The following is a 16,536-nucleotide window of genomic DNA, read 5'->3' as shown; positions in this document are numbered from 1 at the left end:
AGCGCTACGCTTGCAGATTGCCAATCCTGATGGCACTGCGTTCTGCGCTGAAGCCGGTCAGTCAAAAAAAGAGCCACTAAGGATAGGTGACATCATTGACTGCCGCCACCGATAAAAATTATACATGGTGGCATTTAGCCTTCGGGTTTGTTACCTTTGGCGTGGAGACGCATCCACCAATTCTAACAGGCGAAGTCGTTCTACGTTTAGGGGAGCTCGCATCCAGACCATGGGATATGGAAACACTTCTGCACGCTTCTGGGGATCAGCAACGCTCTTGTACAGTTAAAATTGCAAAAACCAAGGCATGGACGTTTTCCCATACGTTAATGATGTTAGCTGTAACACCACACAGTGTCTGCACGTATTTGCTATCAAGGGACTCATTAATGTATAGCTGAAAACCTGTACGTGAACCATGAACCGTGCTGAAAAATGTAAATCTGCAGATTTCTCAAATATGTCCTTCTCAGGCAGTACAAGCGAAACTTTCGCTTCTTGCCGTCGTATATTTACCGGTGTTTCGTGAAGCGGCGTTAAGTGTAGGTGTTCTAATAAACAAAACAATTGACCTGCTGTTCTCACGAAATATTCTCGAAAACTCAACCGGTTTATGTCCGTTGTTACGCAAAGGGAACCATCGACGTGTGATATAACTGTCCACAGAAATCTGCCGCACCCACTGCGGTACGCGCTCCAGCACGTCCGGCAGCTCCGACGAAGAAACGCTGGTCTCCGGACTAAGCGATTCTCATGAAGACTTTTCCCCCTATTTCCACAATACCAATCTCATCTGCGCTTCTGCGCTACACGTTATCAGGGCGCCTAGCTCGTTGTTGTTCTCTTTTACTATCAACACAGCAGCTGAGAAACAACGGCTCTCCCTCTGTATCTCAACTTCGACAATTCGATGCTTCTTGGAAATGAACACATGAACGAACAAACTGTCACCCAGTGTCCTTAACACCCTTTCGCTCGCTGACAACATATTCTCCCGAAAGGCGTGTCCACGCACCTGTGCCCAAAGCCCATTAATTCTCGAATTTCCCTGCCATCCCCAGCATACACAAATCCTCGAAGCCGTCCCGCCTTCTCTCTAGCAAGACGCAGCGCGTGCTGTCTCTTGCGCTACGTTTGCATCTGTTCATTACGTTCCTCTTCACGATACAAACCACCGGTCTGAAGGACGATGCGCAATCTTCTACACATATTCCTTGATTGTTTCGTGTCCACGCAGACTTCTCAGTTTCACCTGTTACCATGCAACAACGTCGCTTAGCCTTGCCCATAAGGGCGCCTTCAGAGGCACGTGACTTGCTTGTTATGAAGCTATCCCCGCGACACTCTGACTTCCCACAGAGCCGCTAGCGGCGTTGGAAACCTGTTCCTCTTGCTTGCTGACAGCGTCCTCCTTCGGTTTGTCAACAGTCTCTGCGTCAGCTGGAATCTCGGATATCTTCTTTCTTCTCCGATGCATAGACGCCTTGCCGAACTCGCGTCGCTCTTCCGCGATTTTTTCCTCGATCGGCAAGAAGTAGGTGAGCAACTCGCCACAATGACGGCAAAGCGGAGACGCTTTGCTGGTGAAGTAGCTGTTCATGGGTGGCCTGGAGAACTTGGGATCCGCCTGTGGAGGCAGCCGCTCCAAGCAATCTAAGACGTCGCCAGCTGACACAGAGGTGGAGAGCGAAACACAGAGGCACGCAGTGTGGCTCCTGGCTCTACCCAGTTGTCTACCTCGGGCACAAATTCCATGCGCACGCTATCACTGAATCGACAAGGCAACGCGACCTCAAGTAAGTCACTTTGGCGTGCCGTGGAGTCCTCTGCCGCGGTGCTCAACCGTCTTCGCAGGTAACGATCTCGCAACCACAACCGTTTCTACTCCCTTGGTCGGAGGCGCCCCACCTCGACAGCCGCTCAGCCCACCCGCCGCGGTTCTATCAAGAAAGGCCTTACCAGGTTTGCCGCATTTGTGGCATCGATCCTCCCGGTAAATGCCAACGCCAAGAGATTTTGCTAAGGCGACATCGCGAATCGTCATGTGGCACTGTGGGCACCAGGGCTGATCGGGACGGCGCTCAGCCCCACACAAAGAGCAAAAGTGGGGGTACAGAACCCAACCTGTGAACAATCAACCCACATGGAAGATCACGGGAGACAAAAGCTGTATAAACCCACAGAAAAGCCGGAGAGAACGCTGGGAGGTGGGATGCAGCAGTATGCATCCCACGATTCTCGGCTCCACGCACCGCCTCGCCGTGAGCTTTGTGCACTGGTGAACCCGATTCCCCGCGGACCGTCGGGAAAATACACAGGAAAGACACCGAAGTGCAAATGCGTCCAGCACTGAACACACGCCCCTTCAGCGGTGTTGCGTGCTTTTCGAGAGCAGCCCCAGTTCCTTGGATTCGCATGGCAAGGACAACGGATGAGCGACGCAACGGTTAGTGAGCGCTTTCCCTCCATTTCCGTCTTTGCCTCCACTCACTGGTGGCTCGGTCGAAACAGGAACTCAGAATCGGAATCGCGCGCGTCGGGTGGCCGCTGCAAAGGAAGATGACAGACCACAAAAACGTCTCTCTGCAAGCGCCAAAAACAACACCCCGTTTCCTTCTGAAGCCCGTCGCTACCTCTGCCGTGGTGAGTACCGCTGACTGAAACCGCGCAGATGCTGGCTCCTGCGCGGCCACACCAAAAAGCCACCGCGCCAGTCGCAGCCGCACTTCCACCGCGAGTGTCTTCCCCACGCGCCTCCAGTGAGAAGGGTAAACACTCAGAAAAGGAAAAAACACTTTTCAGCGTCCAACAAACATCGCACTCCCGCGTGGTGTACGTCGCCTCAACCCCTGGCACGAAAAACACTCTGTGGGGCTCGAGCGTTTAACGGGTATCCTGCAAACTCCTTTTCTCAACTCCGTCAACTTTAGGTCTGAGTGCATGTGGATGCCAATGACGCGCGCAAGATAGACGCGTCCACCTAACGAGAACGTTGATGTCCGATCTCCACATACGTCAACAGGTACGTGATATCTATGCCGACTTTAGCGTATTGAACGCCCGGGTGTTGCCGCCTCAAGGTAAGCACACGTGCGCACAAATCTCTTCTCATGCACATGCATGTTAACATCTGTGGCAGTCGTCACCTTTTTCTGCTGCTCTCACCGGTACATTTCTTTCAACTGTCCCTCGCCCTGTCGCCTGACGGACAGCAGCTCCCGGAACTGGAGTTTGCACCATCGACACCGCTGGTCTTCTACGTGTCGCGGTTGAAGGCACGTGGGGCATCGACAGCGCGCAAAAACGGCAGCTGAAAGAGATGGTGGCAGCACAGCACTGTAGCAGGCGACTCGAACGACACGCCTCCAAAGACCCCAATTGTGCAGAAGTAAGGAGCAGCAAAACGCAGGACACACACGTGGCCGAGATTCGCATGGCGAGTACACCGCGCGTGATAGCGGCCACAGTGTGCTCCCGATTTAACGGTTTAACGGTGGCACAGGTAAGACAGCGAAGGCGTCATGGATTCTTCCTTCCTTTGCTGCGTTCCGCGTCCCACGGAAGACTCGAACGAAGCCAGTGACTCGTTTTATCGAAGCACCTGTCCCGTACAACAGCACAGGAACGGCCCTAGATGCGTTCTCTCGCTCCACAAATGACCAACTCAGTCGGCGTACACGGCGAACCGGCAGCAATCTCAGTGAAGACACCGTCCGCAGCTCAAAGTGGAGCCAGAAAGAGCGATTCGCCGTGTCTCTGCGAGTGCGTTCGCAGGTCGCGGATTCTTGAAAATGCTTCCTGACTTTCTTTTTCTACTCAAAACGCGCCCTGCGTGCTTACTCAGCACCCCGTCGTCCTCCAGCTGCTGCACGTCGCCGTAGGAGCCGATGGAATGCCCGTCGACCAGAACTTGCGGGACGAGAACTGACCAGCGCCAACACAAAAAACGGGGAAAGACGCCACGTGGTGAGGGGTCGAAAAAACGAAAGGGACGGACCACACGTTCTGGTAAGGCAGGAGAAACTACAGAACGACGTCAAGCAGCCAGCACCGCACACGAAAACCTGCGGTACACTTTTCGGCAGCTAGAGAGTTCGAGTTCCAGTCAAAGGGACAGCATGAGAAAACGAACGACAGACGATCGCTCCACAAGTCGCTATGAAAAAGGATGCTTCCAGTGACATCCGACGTCGAGACAGTCCTCTCTGGCCTCCCTGGTTCCGTCATGTGAAAAGCAAAATCGTCATTCCGACTTGCGTATTTGCCTTTACGACGTACTGCCTCGATGGTGCGTGTGGGGTGCATTGCGCACAATCCGCTGTCTCTTCCACCGGCGCAGCAATCTCATGTCTGGCGACTGGCCATCTGGAGGAGAGGTAACCAAAACGCGCATACCGCACAAACCGCCCATGATGCACGCCACACGACGCAACAGAAACAGTCCGACCTCTCTCGTTCAGCTCCTCAAGAAGAGGGTGTCCGATCAAGTCAGCAACAAGGCTAATTGGAGAACCCCAAAGCACTTAGGCTTGGCACTAAGATGCATTCGCAGGCATGCATGCATTCCCGAAGGTAGGTATACATACGTATATCCGCATACATCAACACATATATATATATATATACATATATGCAGATCTTCTGTGATGTCCACCTCGTTTCAAAAGAGTATACCGAAGGACTGAACCTCTCTTTTTGAGCCCAGTCACGGAGACGGAAACTTCCAGAGCCTTCACGCTTCAGTTCGGTCCCCTTTTGTGTCTGACCTGCGACGACACTATTGGCGTCGATCACGTAGTAGATCACGCTCTTGCAGCTCATCAAGTTCTTTAGCCGCTCGCAGTTGAAGATTGCCTGGCGCCTTACGAAGAGGGAAGAGAGAATCACGACGATCTGCCAAGCACAGGAAAACAGACGGGACAAGTGGTGAGACGCTGACCGATGGCGCGGAAACACAAAGGTGACAGGAGAGACTGGGGAAGAACCGCAGCCGCAACGGCGGACAACAAAAAAAACGTAGGTCATAACTTGCTAAGAGGGAAACGCACAAGTCGAGAAAGGTCTCAACCGAAAAGGAGGCGGAGCCAATGAAATGCAGAGGAAATACGAAACAGTGGTGGGACGAAGAGGAGAGACGCGACAGCAACGAAACAGTCGCTCTTCTCCGGGAGCGCAGATTCGGGCAAAGCTGCTCGACAGAGAACAGATCTCAGAGGGCGCCCGGCGAATCACGGAAACGGCAAGAAAAAGGCGCTCCTGCGAAAGCTCTACCTTTCGGAAGGTGTGCATCCGGGAGAGAAAAGAAACGCAAAGACACGCGCGAAGAGAGAGTGCGAAACCTCGCTCACTGCAGCTGTTGTTCGGATGAAAAAACTGGAGAAACAGACCAGCTGGACGGCCACTCTCCCCTTTCCCACTACCATCACGGTAGTGCCTGTTTCCTCCTGCGCCGCGGGGGATCCTCTGTCAACTCTAGACTGTCTAGCCTCTTTTTTGTCCCGATTTCCCATTTTCCCGTTCCTTTCCTGGCCCGTGTCGCGTGTGACGCATACCTCAGCAGCAGGTCGGCCGGCGAAGAAGAAGCGCGGCGCGAGACGGAGAGTCGGCTTCGGAAACGGGAGGTCTGCGTCACCCAAGATGGCGGCGGCAACGATTCGGTTCTCTTTGCGTCTCGTTCGCTCTGCGTGCTTCTGCGCAGACTGCACCCACCGCTGTACGGTTTTCTTGAAGAGCTGGTACAGCGTCTTTCGCTGACTCAACTTCCACTCTTCTGCGAGCCGTTTTAAGTCGAACCAGAAGTTAGAATCCTGAAGCAGAACGAGCGGTTGAAGCGGCGAAACCACTTTGTACAGTAGACCAGCTCTGTTCCGTTCCTCTCTGTCGATCCGATCCAGTTCCTGTTTCCTCATCCACTTGTCATGCTGCGTGGGTCCGCTAGGCGTCTCGCCTGCGTCCTCTCCGTCCGACTTCGCGGCGCGACTTTCGGACGAGAGGCGCCGCGAGTCACGCGCCGGAGGGCCGGAGTCGGCGTCCCTGGCCGCTTGCCCGCGAACCCGCTCGCTCTGCTTTCGAAGCATGCGGCGCTGTTCTCGGAAAAGCTTCTGCACCACTTCCTTCAGACCGCGATTGACGTCTTTGCCATCCTCGCTGTCCTCGTATACCCATTTCTCGTGGAGTCTGCGGAAGGCGAGCGAGTCGTCGCTGTCCTCCGCGCTCTCGACAGGAGACGCGCGACCGCCGGTCGCACGCCCAGGCCCCGACGGATCCTTCGCAGATTCCCGCTGCGTCTCTGCTTCCTGCTCAGCCTCTGTCGGTCCCTCCTGCAGCTGACGCGGCGGCCCTCGCCTCGCTGCGCTGCTTGGCGCGTTCTCCGCACTCCGCTGTCCCGCCACATCCGCCTGCAGCCACCCGTCACCGAAAATGGAGTCACACATTCTCATCAACTTCCTCACTTCGCGCCTCTCGTGCTTCTGGGCCTTCTTCAAGGCCGCGCGAGCAGCGGCTGAATGGCTGTAGCGGCAAACAGGAGAAGACCCGGCGCGGTTCCGCGCCGCGGGAAAAGCCGCGAATGCAGACTCCGCACTCAACCCAAGGCCGGCGTGAGAAAAGGCCGGGTCGCCTCTGTCGTCTAAGGGATACCCTGTGCTGTGGGATGCAGAACTCGAAGAGATCACAGAGGGCGACTCGGGGATTCCGCTCGACGTTTCCACCGTCGATGTCCCGGCAGGGTCCAGTGGAAAGGCGTGAGACGGCGAGGCCAGCGGTCCCCAGAAAAGGTGACCCAGAGCCCGTCCCGCGTCGACGAGGAGGTTTCGGTGTCCTTCCGGCGTCTGGCCGAGATGAGCGTCCGAGAGGAAGGATGAAAAAGAGCCCGTGACTTTCGAAGACCCGTCCCGCTCATTCGCAGCTCTTGACCGCGCCTGAGGTGTTTCGTCAGGGTCGAACCACGACGAGAGCGAAGCAGAATGCTCTTCCTGCGCCTGACGCAGCCTTTCTCGGCACGCGTCTTCGCATTCACGCTTCTCTTCCGGTGTAAGGACGGACGCGTTGCCTGCAGCCGATCCGTTGACGCCCCAGAGTTCCGTCCTTCTCTTCTTCTCGGCCGCCCGTAGACACCGCTCAACCTCCTCCTCGACGTAGGCCTCCCACCGCCAGGCCTTTACGCCGGCAGCCATCTTGAGCAGCCCAACAAATTCCTGAGTTCTCGCCTGAGCGGCCTCGGGCGGGAGTGCGTCCTGGTCGTTTTCGCGCATCAGCTGAGCCTCCACAGCTTCGAGGAAGTGCATCTTAAAACCCTCGCAGTCCGGGGCGGCTGCACACCCGTGCGCCTGCCTCCGGCGCACCACTTTCCAGAACATGAGCTCTCTTAACGTCGTTTCGTCCAAGAGCGCCAGGCGGCCTTGCTGGAGGCACAGGCGGTCGTGGCGCCTGAGAAGCGAGTCGAGCAGCGCCTTCGCGACCGGGAAGGTCTCTGACACGGCGGGCACACGGCCTCGACACGCACGTCTCTCTTCTCGCCGTTTCCGCCTTGCCGCCCGTTGTTTCTCTTCCTCCTCGGTATACACTTTGGGGCGGGTGATCCACTTCTTCTGCGCGGAAAGCTCGACGCGATCCCCTTTAACAGACGAGGAAAAACTCGGTGGTTCTCTTCCCCGGCCTGCACACTCTGCGCCGTCGCAACTGCTGTCCTGTCCGAGAAACGGACTCGCGGCGTCCTCGCCCGTCTGCGGGCCGCCGTCCGGTCCCTTCTCCTGGGACGGTACCGCCGCCGGGGTCTGTGCTTTCTGCGCCGCAGGCGTCGCCTTGTCCGTGACTGAAGATCCGTCTCCTCCGCAGCTTGCATATGTGCTGGACTTGCACTCTCCATGTTCCTCTTCTGCACACGTCACTTGCTCAAATTCGTCCGCAGACGTGGCGTCTGGGCTTGATGTGTCCGTCGCAGCCGCCCCGATCAGGCTAATCGCTCGGATCGACTGCTGCAAAGAATCCGGCGGAGCGCAAAGACAAAAAGCGTCGCATCACCGCAAAAATCGCAGAGTCCACACACCCTTCTGCCGCTCTAGCCTACCTCTTTCTCCGTCGCGAACGCGGCCGTGAACTTTCGTGCGCACTGGAAAAGGCAAGGGACGCTCTGCCACGTCTGCCCGTGACACGATGGTAACAAAGGGCGTTCACACAAACGCATCGCGACGAACGCGAGCACGGACTGAGATCCGATAGACAGACCTTCAGGAGCAGAACCAGGAGTGCAACTCGTCCATACTCCCCAGAAAAAGCTTATAACTCGTCCGGGCTCAGAGATACAGACCTACTCGGAAACCGTCACTAGGCCGCGACGCTCACAGAAGCTGGCGAGACGTTCCCGAAGGATCGGGCGTGCACACGACGCGGACGTATGAATCTGCGGTGACACGGAACCCCTGGACCCTCTTTCTGTCAACGTTCGAACGATCTACGTTCTGGAAGAACCGACGGTGTGGCAAACTGTTGCCGACCGCTGATTGAGATAGCGCGTCAGAACTCGCCCTCTCTGCGCAAGTCTAGGGGAAATTCTCCCCTTTCTTTCAGCTGTATCTGCATCAAGAACGCGACCAGAGAAATGTGCCCGTGGCCTGCACTCCAACACCGGCGAAGCGTCTCAGGTCCCTTTCCTGGTTTTCTCCATCGAACCACTCGACGTCGCTTACCCAGCTTTCACTCTTCATTGCGTTTGGGGAAACGGGGCGTTTTCGGAAAAACGCACTCGCCGACGGTGTCGAGATGCCGAAGGCTTGGCTGCGCAGGGGGTAGATTTGGCGACCTTGGACTTCTCGAAGCTTCTTGGGGGTTTCGAGTGGTCCCCTGAGTTTCCGTCCCCGTTGCTTCGTCGTGTACGCCGTCGAGAAAGTGTAGTGGGGCGGTCGACGTATCGCCCCTGCCTGTTCTCGCCTCTTCCGAGCTTCTTCTTCCCGCTCCGCTTCCTGTAACTCATAATCGTCATCGTCTTCGTCGCTGTCAATCCAGTTCGAACTGCGGAGCAACGCAGGGACGGAAGGCATCTTTCGCCCTTGAACTTCCGCTCGTTGACCTTTGAAGCTGCGACGCGTGATGCGCCGAACCCATCCGGTGTTTCCGACGCGAGCAATGACCGTCGGCTTCGAGGAAAACGCGCGCAAGTCCGGGGCCGAGGCGGTTCGCTGCTCCATGCCGTGCGAACTCGACAGGCATTCCGTACGGGGGAAACCATCGTTGAGGGCGTCGTGGGCAGAAACGCCTTCGAGAGTGGAGAAAAGAGACAAGGACGTGCCTGGCGGGTCAGTCGCCGCGGCCTCTGTCGGTTTCGGGACTGCGGTTAGCACCTGAGCGCCTGCCGCAACGGTGTAAACGGGCCCTGTCACGAGGCCTGGAATCTCGGGGATAGGTTTCGGAGCGATCCAGCAGCTGTCGGGTCTCGCCTGCCGCCGCATCCTGGCCAGAAACGACTCTTCCGGGTCTCCGTGGTCCTGAACCTCCGCCTCTGGGTTTCCAGCTGCATCCTCGTCGGCCTGCGAAGGCGCAGCTTTCCGATTCCATTTGCTCCAGCGCGACAGGGATCGCCAGGCACTTCCGCCCGACACGTCGCGCGATTCTGAAGGCCCCGAACCCGGCACCGTGCTGGCGCCCCCCACACGTGTTGTCAGCGACGACTCGCCGCTCACATAGCGGGACTGGTAAGCCTCCCCGCTGCGTGGAGTCTCGCTTCGTGTCCTTTTCAGGTCTCCCTCCCCCCTTTCAGTCGCCATGGCAACCGTCGTGGCTGCCGTTTCCGTCTTGATGAAGCTGTCTCCCGCTTCTGATGCCGGGCCAGAGCTCTCAGCCAGGGGTCGCTCGGAGCGGGTCTCCTCCTCGCCCTTGCTCCGACGCGAATGGAACCGTCTCGTCGAACTCTGTCTGACACAGGACTTACCGCTGCCAGGAACGAGAGCCCGCCGAGTCGAGGTTTGCCGTCCCTGCTCGCTGGCCGACTCAGAATGCGGTTCCGCGCCCCCGTCTGAAGCCGCGGCGACAGCACCGCCGTCCCAGATCGCTCCACGCTTCTCATGCCCACTGAGAGAGCCCCCCGGCGCGGCGACTGCGTCGAGAGTTACCGAGGTTGCCTGTCCTGCGCCATGAAGGCCGCCGTTCGCACTTCCTCTCGCCTCGGGGTTGCCCCGCTGACCTGGGGAGTCCTCTGAATCGCGCTCGCCTTTGAAGCTTCGCTCTGCTGCGTCGCGAAGCCAAGACTCGCAAATCGGCGCCCGCACTCTGGGTGCGTGACCTGGCGTTGAGACGGCGACTCCCCAGGTAAGTGCGCGCGACACAAAAGCATCCGCACCGGTTGGTTCAGAAGACTCCGCCGTTTGTCGAGGGGAAGAGGCGTGGACGGCACAAATCGAAAAGGAGGGGGGATGGGGAGGGAAATCCTGCACGTCGCACGAAAGATGTAACGACGGGGAAAATGTGGGATCTGCGCCAGGCAGAAATTCCAGTGACGCGTGAGAAGCCGGACGCAACGCAGGACAGCCTTCCGACCCCCCCCGAGCGTCCGCACCCGAGAGCTGGGCCATTGTTGTGAGACATCTGCCAAGAAAGAGAGGTGCTCCCGAGGTCTCTTGACCTTCACAGCCATGCGAAGGGAAAGGGGGAGGAGACCAGGCTGCAGAAAAGGGCGTGCCTCCCTGCGTAGCTTGACAAGAGGATTTGAATGCAGAAGGTGCACGGGGCCCCGCACGACTATTTCCCGTCCCGGAAGACCTTCCACCTTTCTCCAGAAATTCTTCGTCACACGCACCCCTGATCGGCACCGATGAACGATGAACACCCGCAGGCGTTTGCCGGGTTTCGTCGGAATGGCGACAAAGGGGGGACAAAACGCCTAAGGAAACAACACAGATCCCTTCGCGCGGGGTTTGGGAGACAGGATGGTGCCGAGGCAACGAAGCTTCGTAGAACGCGGAGGCATCACGGGCGTTTTGGCGGCCACGAGACGTAGCGTCAGAAGGGGGCGAGAACCCCGTATCCGACAGCATTGTGCCCCGACGGCGCCGGCATCGACATTCTCTAACGGGACTCGGAGAACGCACGCGTGGTTATGGAGGCGGCGGCAGGCCTTTCGACCAGAATAAATGGACGATAAGCACTGGACAGGTCGGCGTGGGCGTCCAGTGAACCGGGGGCAGCGCAAGTTATGGGTTCATTCGACGGAAAAAGTGGAAGGAACAGACGGCCTGGAGAAAAAGATCGAAACGAGCAGTCAGAGGAAATGAAAAGGAAGTGAAATTGCTCGCGCAAAGGAGGAGCTCGACACGTGGATAAACTGGAAAAAATCTGGTTCGGCAGCATTCAGGCCGAACTGTTCGTTGGACACACACCGGAGCCGCGCAACACGAAAAGCACACCGAAGGCACGGAGGTCCGTCTAAATTCCACTTGAGCTAAGCGCCCACCGCGAAAGGGAACGAAAGTCGTTTGCACCAGCTTCTCACAGAAGAAAGCAGCAAAGAGCGCTCGGGCGGAAGTGTCTTTGCGTAGCTGTGACAAACGAGTTGCAGTCCTATTCGCTCCGCATGCATTGAATGCAGAAACGGCCTAGTTACTGTTGACCCGAGACGCTCGACCAACGGAACTGCTTTCTGGTTATTCACTGCGGCAAATATTGGTCCCAGGTTTAAAGGGAAGTTGAATGAGAAAAGGGACCTGTGACTCCGCAGTGAGAGAGGACATCGAAACAGGGTTTGTGTACACCGGTGCGCGTTCGAACGCGCGTCATGCGGAGACGGCTCTTTCGTGTAAATCAAATTCGGGCACGGCCACCAGATGTGAGGTTGAGGCGTACGGGACCACAGATAGTGTGTCTCATGAAAATCCCGTCAATAGTCAGTTTCAAGACGAAGCGGCCCGAACAGCACGAAAAACTTCAGAAGTTTCGCTGAAACCTAGCATGAACATGGTTCGAAGAAGTCCGTTCGTAGGCGGCGGGGCGTCGGTGCATCCCCGCCGGCGGTACGCGGCCTCACTGGGGATTTCAGAGACAACTTTCAAATCGGCATAGAGGAGAAGTCGCACATCGGCACTCTCATAGAAGCAGCAGTTGTTCTGCCACTTTATGGTGAGTGCGAACCCCTCCGGCGGAGTGGGATTCTGAATCCATCAGCTCCGGTGTAGCCGTGCTAAAGCACCGAATCGGAACTCCAGTCTGATGGATTCAACGTGCGGTGCAGAAAGGAACTTTTCATTTTCGTCCGCCATGCTTAGTGACGAAAAATTGTTTGCAGGTGCGAGAAGAGATGAAGGTACTGGCTACCTTCGACAACCGGCAATTCAAGATGCTGAGTAGAAGGAACGTAGAGGTTGCTGCTGTTGTAGCGCAGTGTGACTGAAACTGACATGGTATGTCGGTGGACGCAGGACACAGGGTCAACGCTCGAACTGCCAGCAGTGTTATAGGGGCACTGAGTACAAAATTCTGCAGATGCAGGCCGCTCAACCGGGAACCTGCATACACGGATGTGATAAGTCGGCTGAACAGGAACAGAGACGCCCGACTTGATTCGAACGTATCCAGTGTTGTTGCGTAGTCAAAGTGTGACAGCTGAATGCCACGGCAGCACTGTAGGCCGAAGTGCTCTCAGTGTCTGCAACTGGTATTCTCTTTCTCGATAGATTATCAATTTCTTGACCATTCCCCAACGCACCGGAGCTACACAAGTGTTGCGTTTGGCAATTGCAGCTTGTAGAGTCATAGAGCGTGTACTTCCGTTAGTGTTCGAGAACACACCTTTCAGTTGGCGTTGCCGCCTTACGTGTCGATGAAATGACTGAACACCTCGGGAAGGGGAAGAAGACATGCCTAACATGGCAGTTGTCCTTAGCGCCAACAGAAGAGTGCGGATCGCCAAGCGGGTAGCAGGGATTTCCAGAAAAAGACCAGCCTGGTGTAATGTCTACAGGCACACTTTCTGCCACATTTTCAGAGATCGCAGTCGATGTGTGCTCCGACCTTCCGCTTCAAATTGATGCCGACGTTTGTCTATGAAACTCAGCCGACACGCATCCTCATCAAGAATAACTGAGTATTTTTCGAGGCCTTTGAGTGCAAGTGAGTCACATCAGCTGGCTGTACTACAGTGACAGGCTTGGTGGCGCCCTCAAAGCACAAAGAACCGTGTTAATTGCAAAGTGAACCCCTCGAAGCCGAGGGCAGAGAGTGCAGAGAAAAGAACTGAAAGGAAAGTGCTGTAGTGAGGGTCACGAGCTCGCTTGAAGACGAACATGAAGCGGAACCTGTTTTTGTTGCGTCAAAAGAATTCGAGGATAGGCGGCAAGAAGCTGCGGTCCTCCTCTGAACGATATTCGCTCGTGCTCCATACGTCTCGGCATGGCCAGAAAGTTTCTGCCCCCTTCGCCACGACCTTGCATCGGTGGCTACGTGGACTCTTCACTAGTACACCCACAGGGCACTCGCTGTGTCATCGAGTTGTGGAGTACCATACTAGAGACGATCGTTCTGTTTATGCCACAGCGTGAGCTGCAGTCCCTCGTGAGCAACATTCGTAACACCTGGAAGTGACCACTGGGTTTGCGGTGTCGACGCGTAGGGAATTGTTCTCAACAAAGCAACCTTGCTTGGTGAAAGACTCTACCTTTTTGGAAAGACCCCATGCAACGTCTTATTTGAGAAACATGTCAGGGCCCGACATTGTTTCGAGACTACCAGACTGACACAGGTAGTGACTTCCTTGCTTTGTTAGAGTCTTTCTCAAGTCTTTTGTTCGGTGTGTTCTAACGGTCGCTTAGAAGTTGGGAACTATAGAGCGCCAAAACTGTGACGAAATAACGGGCATGATGGAAGCGAAGAAGAGGGAGGAGCTGACGTCATTGGGAGACGTGACCGCCGATTCACTCGTGAGGCGGCAGATAAAGTGTGCAGCTACAACCTTCATACCTTGGACTGCGAAGTCGTAATGCTTGCACGACAATGATTTGGCCCAAGACTGTCGATCCTACGCTCTATTACGCCTCGTCCACCCGGCGGCTCTCTGTGGTACTCCAGGACTCAGAGAAACGTAACGATGAACAGCGGGGGTTCGCCAGCACCGCGGGCAAAAGAACGAGAGAGTCGAGACAAAACCGAGCAGGTGCATCTCTTCGAATTTCCACTATCGACAGGTTAGCATGACACCACACATTCTTTATTGTAGCCACGGGTCTCGTGCAATCTGGAGTTATTTTAATTGTATCGATGAGCTTGCTGTTACCGGATCACACACGCGCACACACTGCCATACACACTTTGTGGAACCCTGCAGCGATCGCCAGCGTTGAATCATCTCTGGTTCGCGGACACCTGAGTTGACCTCGACTGGAAATCAGATTTTTTCTCCGAATCTTCACTTTTGCGCGGCGTGAGCCTTTTTGTGGCAACGCCCTCCAAACTCAAGGGCGAACTTTTCCCGTCTGTACCAGGATGTAAACACGCTGAACAGGTTTTGTCAGTGGGGGGTTTGAGAGCGCCCTCTCCCCGCCGAGCAACGGGTTGGTCAGAGCCTCGGGTTGGTGCCCTCCGCTCTTTCAACGCTAACGTCCTATCGCGTCTCCCGTCGCCCGATGATAGGGCTCCCCTCAAAACAACGAGGTGCTTTGGCATATATACGGCTGCAGGTCACATGCGAACCAGCCTTTTCAGAGACGACAACCCCCGCGGGATGGCGATAGGCACGTCGCACCCACTAAAACAGCTGGTGTGCTCGTGCCCTACACACCGTACGAACTTCCCAGGGTGGAGGAGCAGTCTCGGTGATTTCGAGAGAAATTTTTCCACGGCAATACCAAGTTCTTTTCAAGGCAAGCGGACCTGCAGACGCCTTTTGCTTGACATCCTGTGCATCTTTTCTTTTTCCCCGCTGCAAAAAGGTTCCGTTCCTTCCGAACTCTCCGACGTTCTCGCCTAGATCGGCTGTTCAGCTGGGGGAAAGTTGTGCGCAGGGCACACAGTGTGCGGTTGATGTGTGTCGAAGGGGGTGCGTCAATCATGACGATTGGGCGTGGACGAGCAGCCGGGGCTGCCCCGGCTACTTGGCGACGGGAGGTTGGCGCACGGCGGAGAGCGTAGTGAAGCGTTTTTGTGACTAGAATTCGTAGGATCTAGGCACTCTGCCTCCATTTCACGCCGCAGCGCGTTTCCCTCTGATATCTCTGGCCCGCCTTTCCTCTGCTCGGTTGCAGGCACTTGCCAGCATCGCAGTGGCCGTTCTCAGATTGTGTAGTCACCTGGATACCACTTGCTTGCCACTGGTGGGCGCACTTCCCATCCAGCTATTGCTACCATCGCCTACCACTCTTCTGCTCTGTTTCGTGCCCACGCGCTCTAACGCGTCCTCGCACACACTCTGAAAATCTACTCTGAAAAAGACGGAACGCCCGTGGGTCCAAATTAAGGGTGTGCAGCGTCAATTTTTATGGTCTTCCTCCCTTTCACCTCTGACGTTGCTTTGCAAACTTTCGCGTCGCTGGTTTGAGCTTCGATGTGTTTTTCTGCCGCTCTCTCCACGTCCATTCCCGCGTGCCCTCTCTCTACTCAGCTTATGCACGACCCTTGCTCGCAATCGAGCAACGCAGTGCAACGCGGGCTCGATTGTCTTTTCCTTCGTGCGGGGCCAACCATCCGTCTGCGCAATTCCTTCCTGCACTTCGCCGCCCACTCGCCAGAAAATCCTCGTCCTTCACCCATGTTTGAGGTGTAGCGACACCGAGGTCACTGCAACGTCTGCCACGGCGGATTCGGGCCGCGTCTCGCGCCCGCCAAGTGTACGGCAATCCGCTCGCACCTCATTTTCTAGGCCGTGCAGTTCGATTTGCTCGAGTTTGGTGAACCACCCGGCAAAAACAAACGTGTGGCTTTCTGCCTTCGATGCTTTGTGGGCACGCCGCGGGTGCGTTTGCTTTTCGCAGCGTTTTGTTTCTTCCCGCGACGGTGCGGCGAATCTCTCGCAGGAATTTCTTTGCCAGAATGAAGCACATCTCTCTCGGCCAATCTGTGCAAGCGGCGTCGTACAGACTCGAAGCGGGTGCTTTAAAGAATCACACCGTCTCTCTTCCGAAGGACATCTCCGTATCATTTCAGGGAATGTTATGCACATGCTCGATTTCTGCACGCTGTTTCCCCTGCTTTTCGTCCGATGTACAGGAATAAATAGCTTGGTACATGCCACCCGCCAGTAAAATGTTTTATGCAAACCTCTGGCGCTGGTTGAATCTGAGACAGCCAGGCCTTGGAAGCCTTGAGCGTGACCATTCCTTCCGGCCTTGCCTTTCTTCTCCACCGCCACCAGACTCGCTCTCCGTTTGCCCGTGATCTGTGGACAGGTGAGCGTTGTCCGATCTGGGCAGTTGAACAAACAACGGGTCTAGTCCCGTGGACTGTTGTTGAGCTTGTCTGAGCTTGCAAATTCGCCTCTGTGCGCATTGCTCTCGCGTTTCTCGGCTGTTTTTTTCTCTTCCGTGTCGTGTGTCAGGCGCACCCGCCAACCCGACAAGAGTT

The 16,536-nt window shown here is 56.1% G+C and overlaps 1 protein-coding gene across 1 annotated transcript; it reads right to left on the bottom strand.

Annotated features, from left to right (window-relative positions):
• Positions 1-1,321: 1,321 nt before the first annotated feature.
• On the bottom strand, positions 1,322-10,565 carry NCLIV_065710 (conserved hypothetical protein; the record flags this gene model as incomplete). The annotated part of the gene is made up of 10 exons (XM_003886122.1): positions 1,322-1,668; positions 1,960-2,124; positions 2,492-2,547; positions 3,166-3,310; positions 3,841-3,924; positions 4,279-4,365; positions 4,767-4,893; positions 5,553-7,976; positions 8,069-8,110; positions 8,688-10,565. 10 exons carry the CDS (start codon positions 10,563-10,565, stop codon positions 1,322-1,324), a joined length of 5,355 nt encoding a protein of 1,784 aa, XP_003886171.1.
• Between the last annotated feature and the right edge of the window lie 5,971 nt (positions 10,566-16,536).

This window comes from Neospora caninum, chromosome XII (assembly GCF_000208865.1).
Source record: "Neospora caninum Liverpool complete genome, chromosome XII".
NCBI lineage: Eukaryota > Apicomplexa > Conoidasida > Eucoccidiorida > Sarcocystidae > Neospora > Neospora caninum.
Note: the sequence above shows the minus strand (reverse complement) of the source record. Positions and strands in the feature narration are given on the sequence as shown.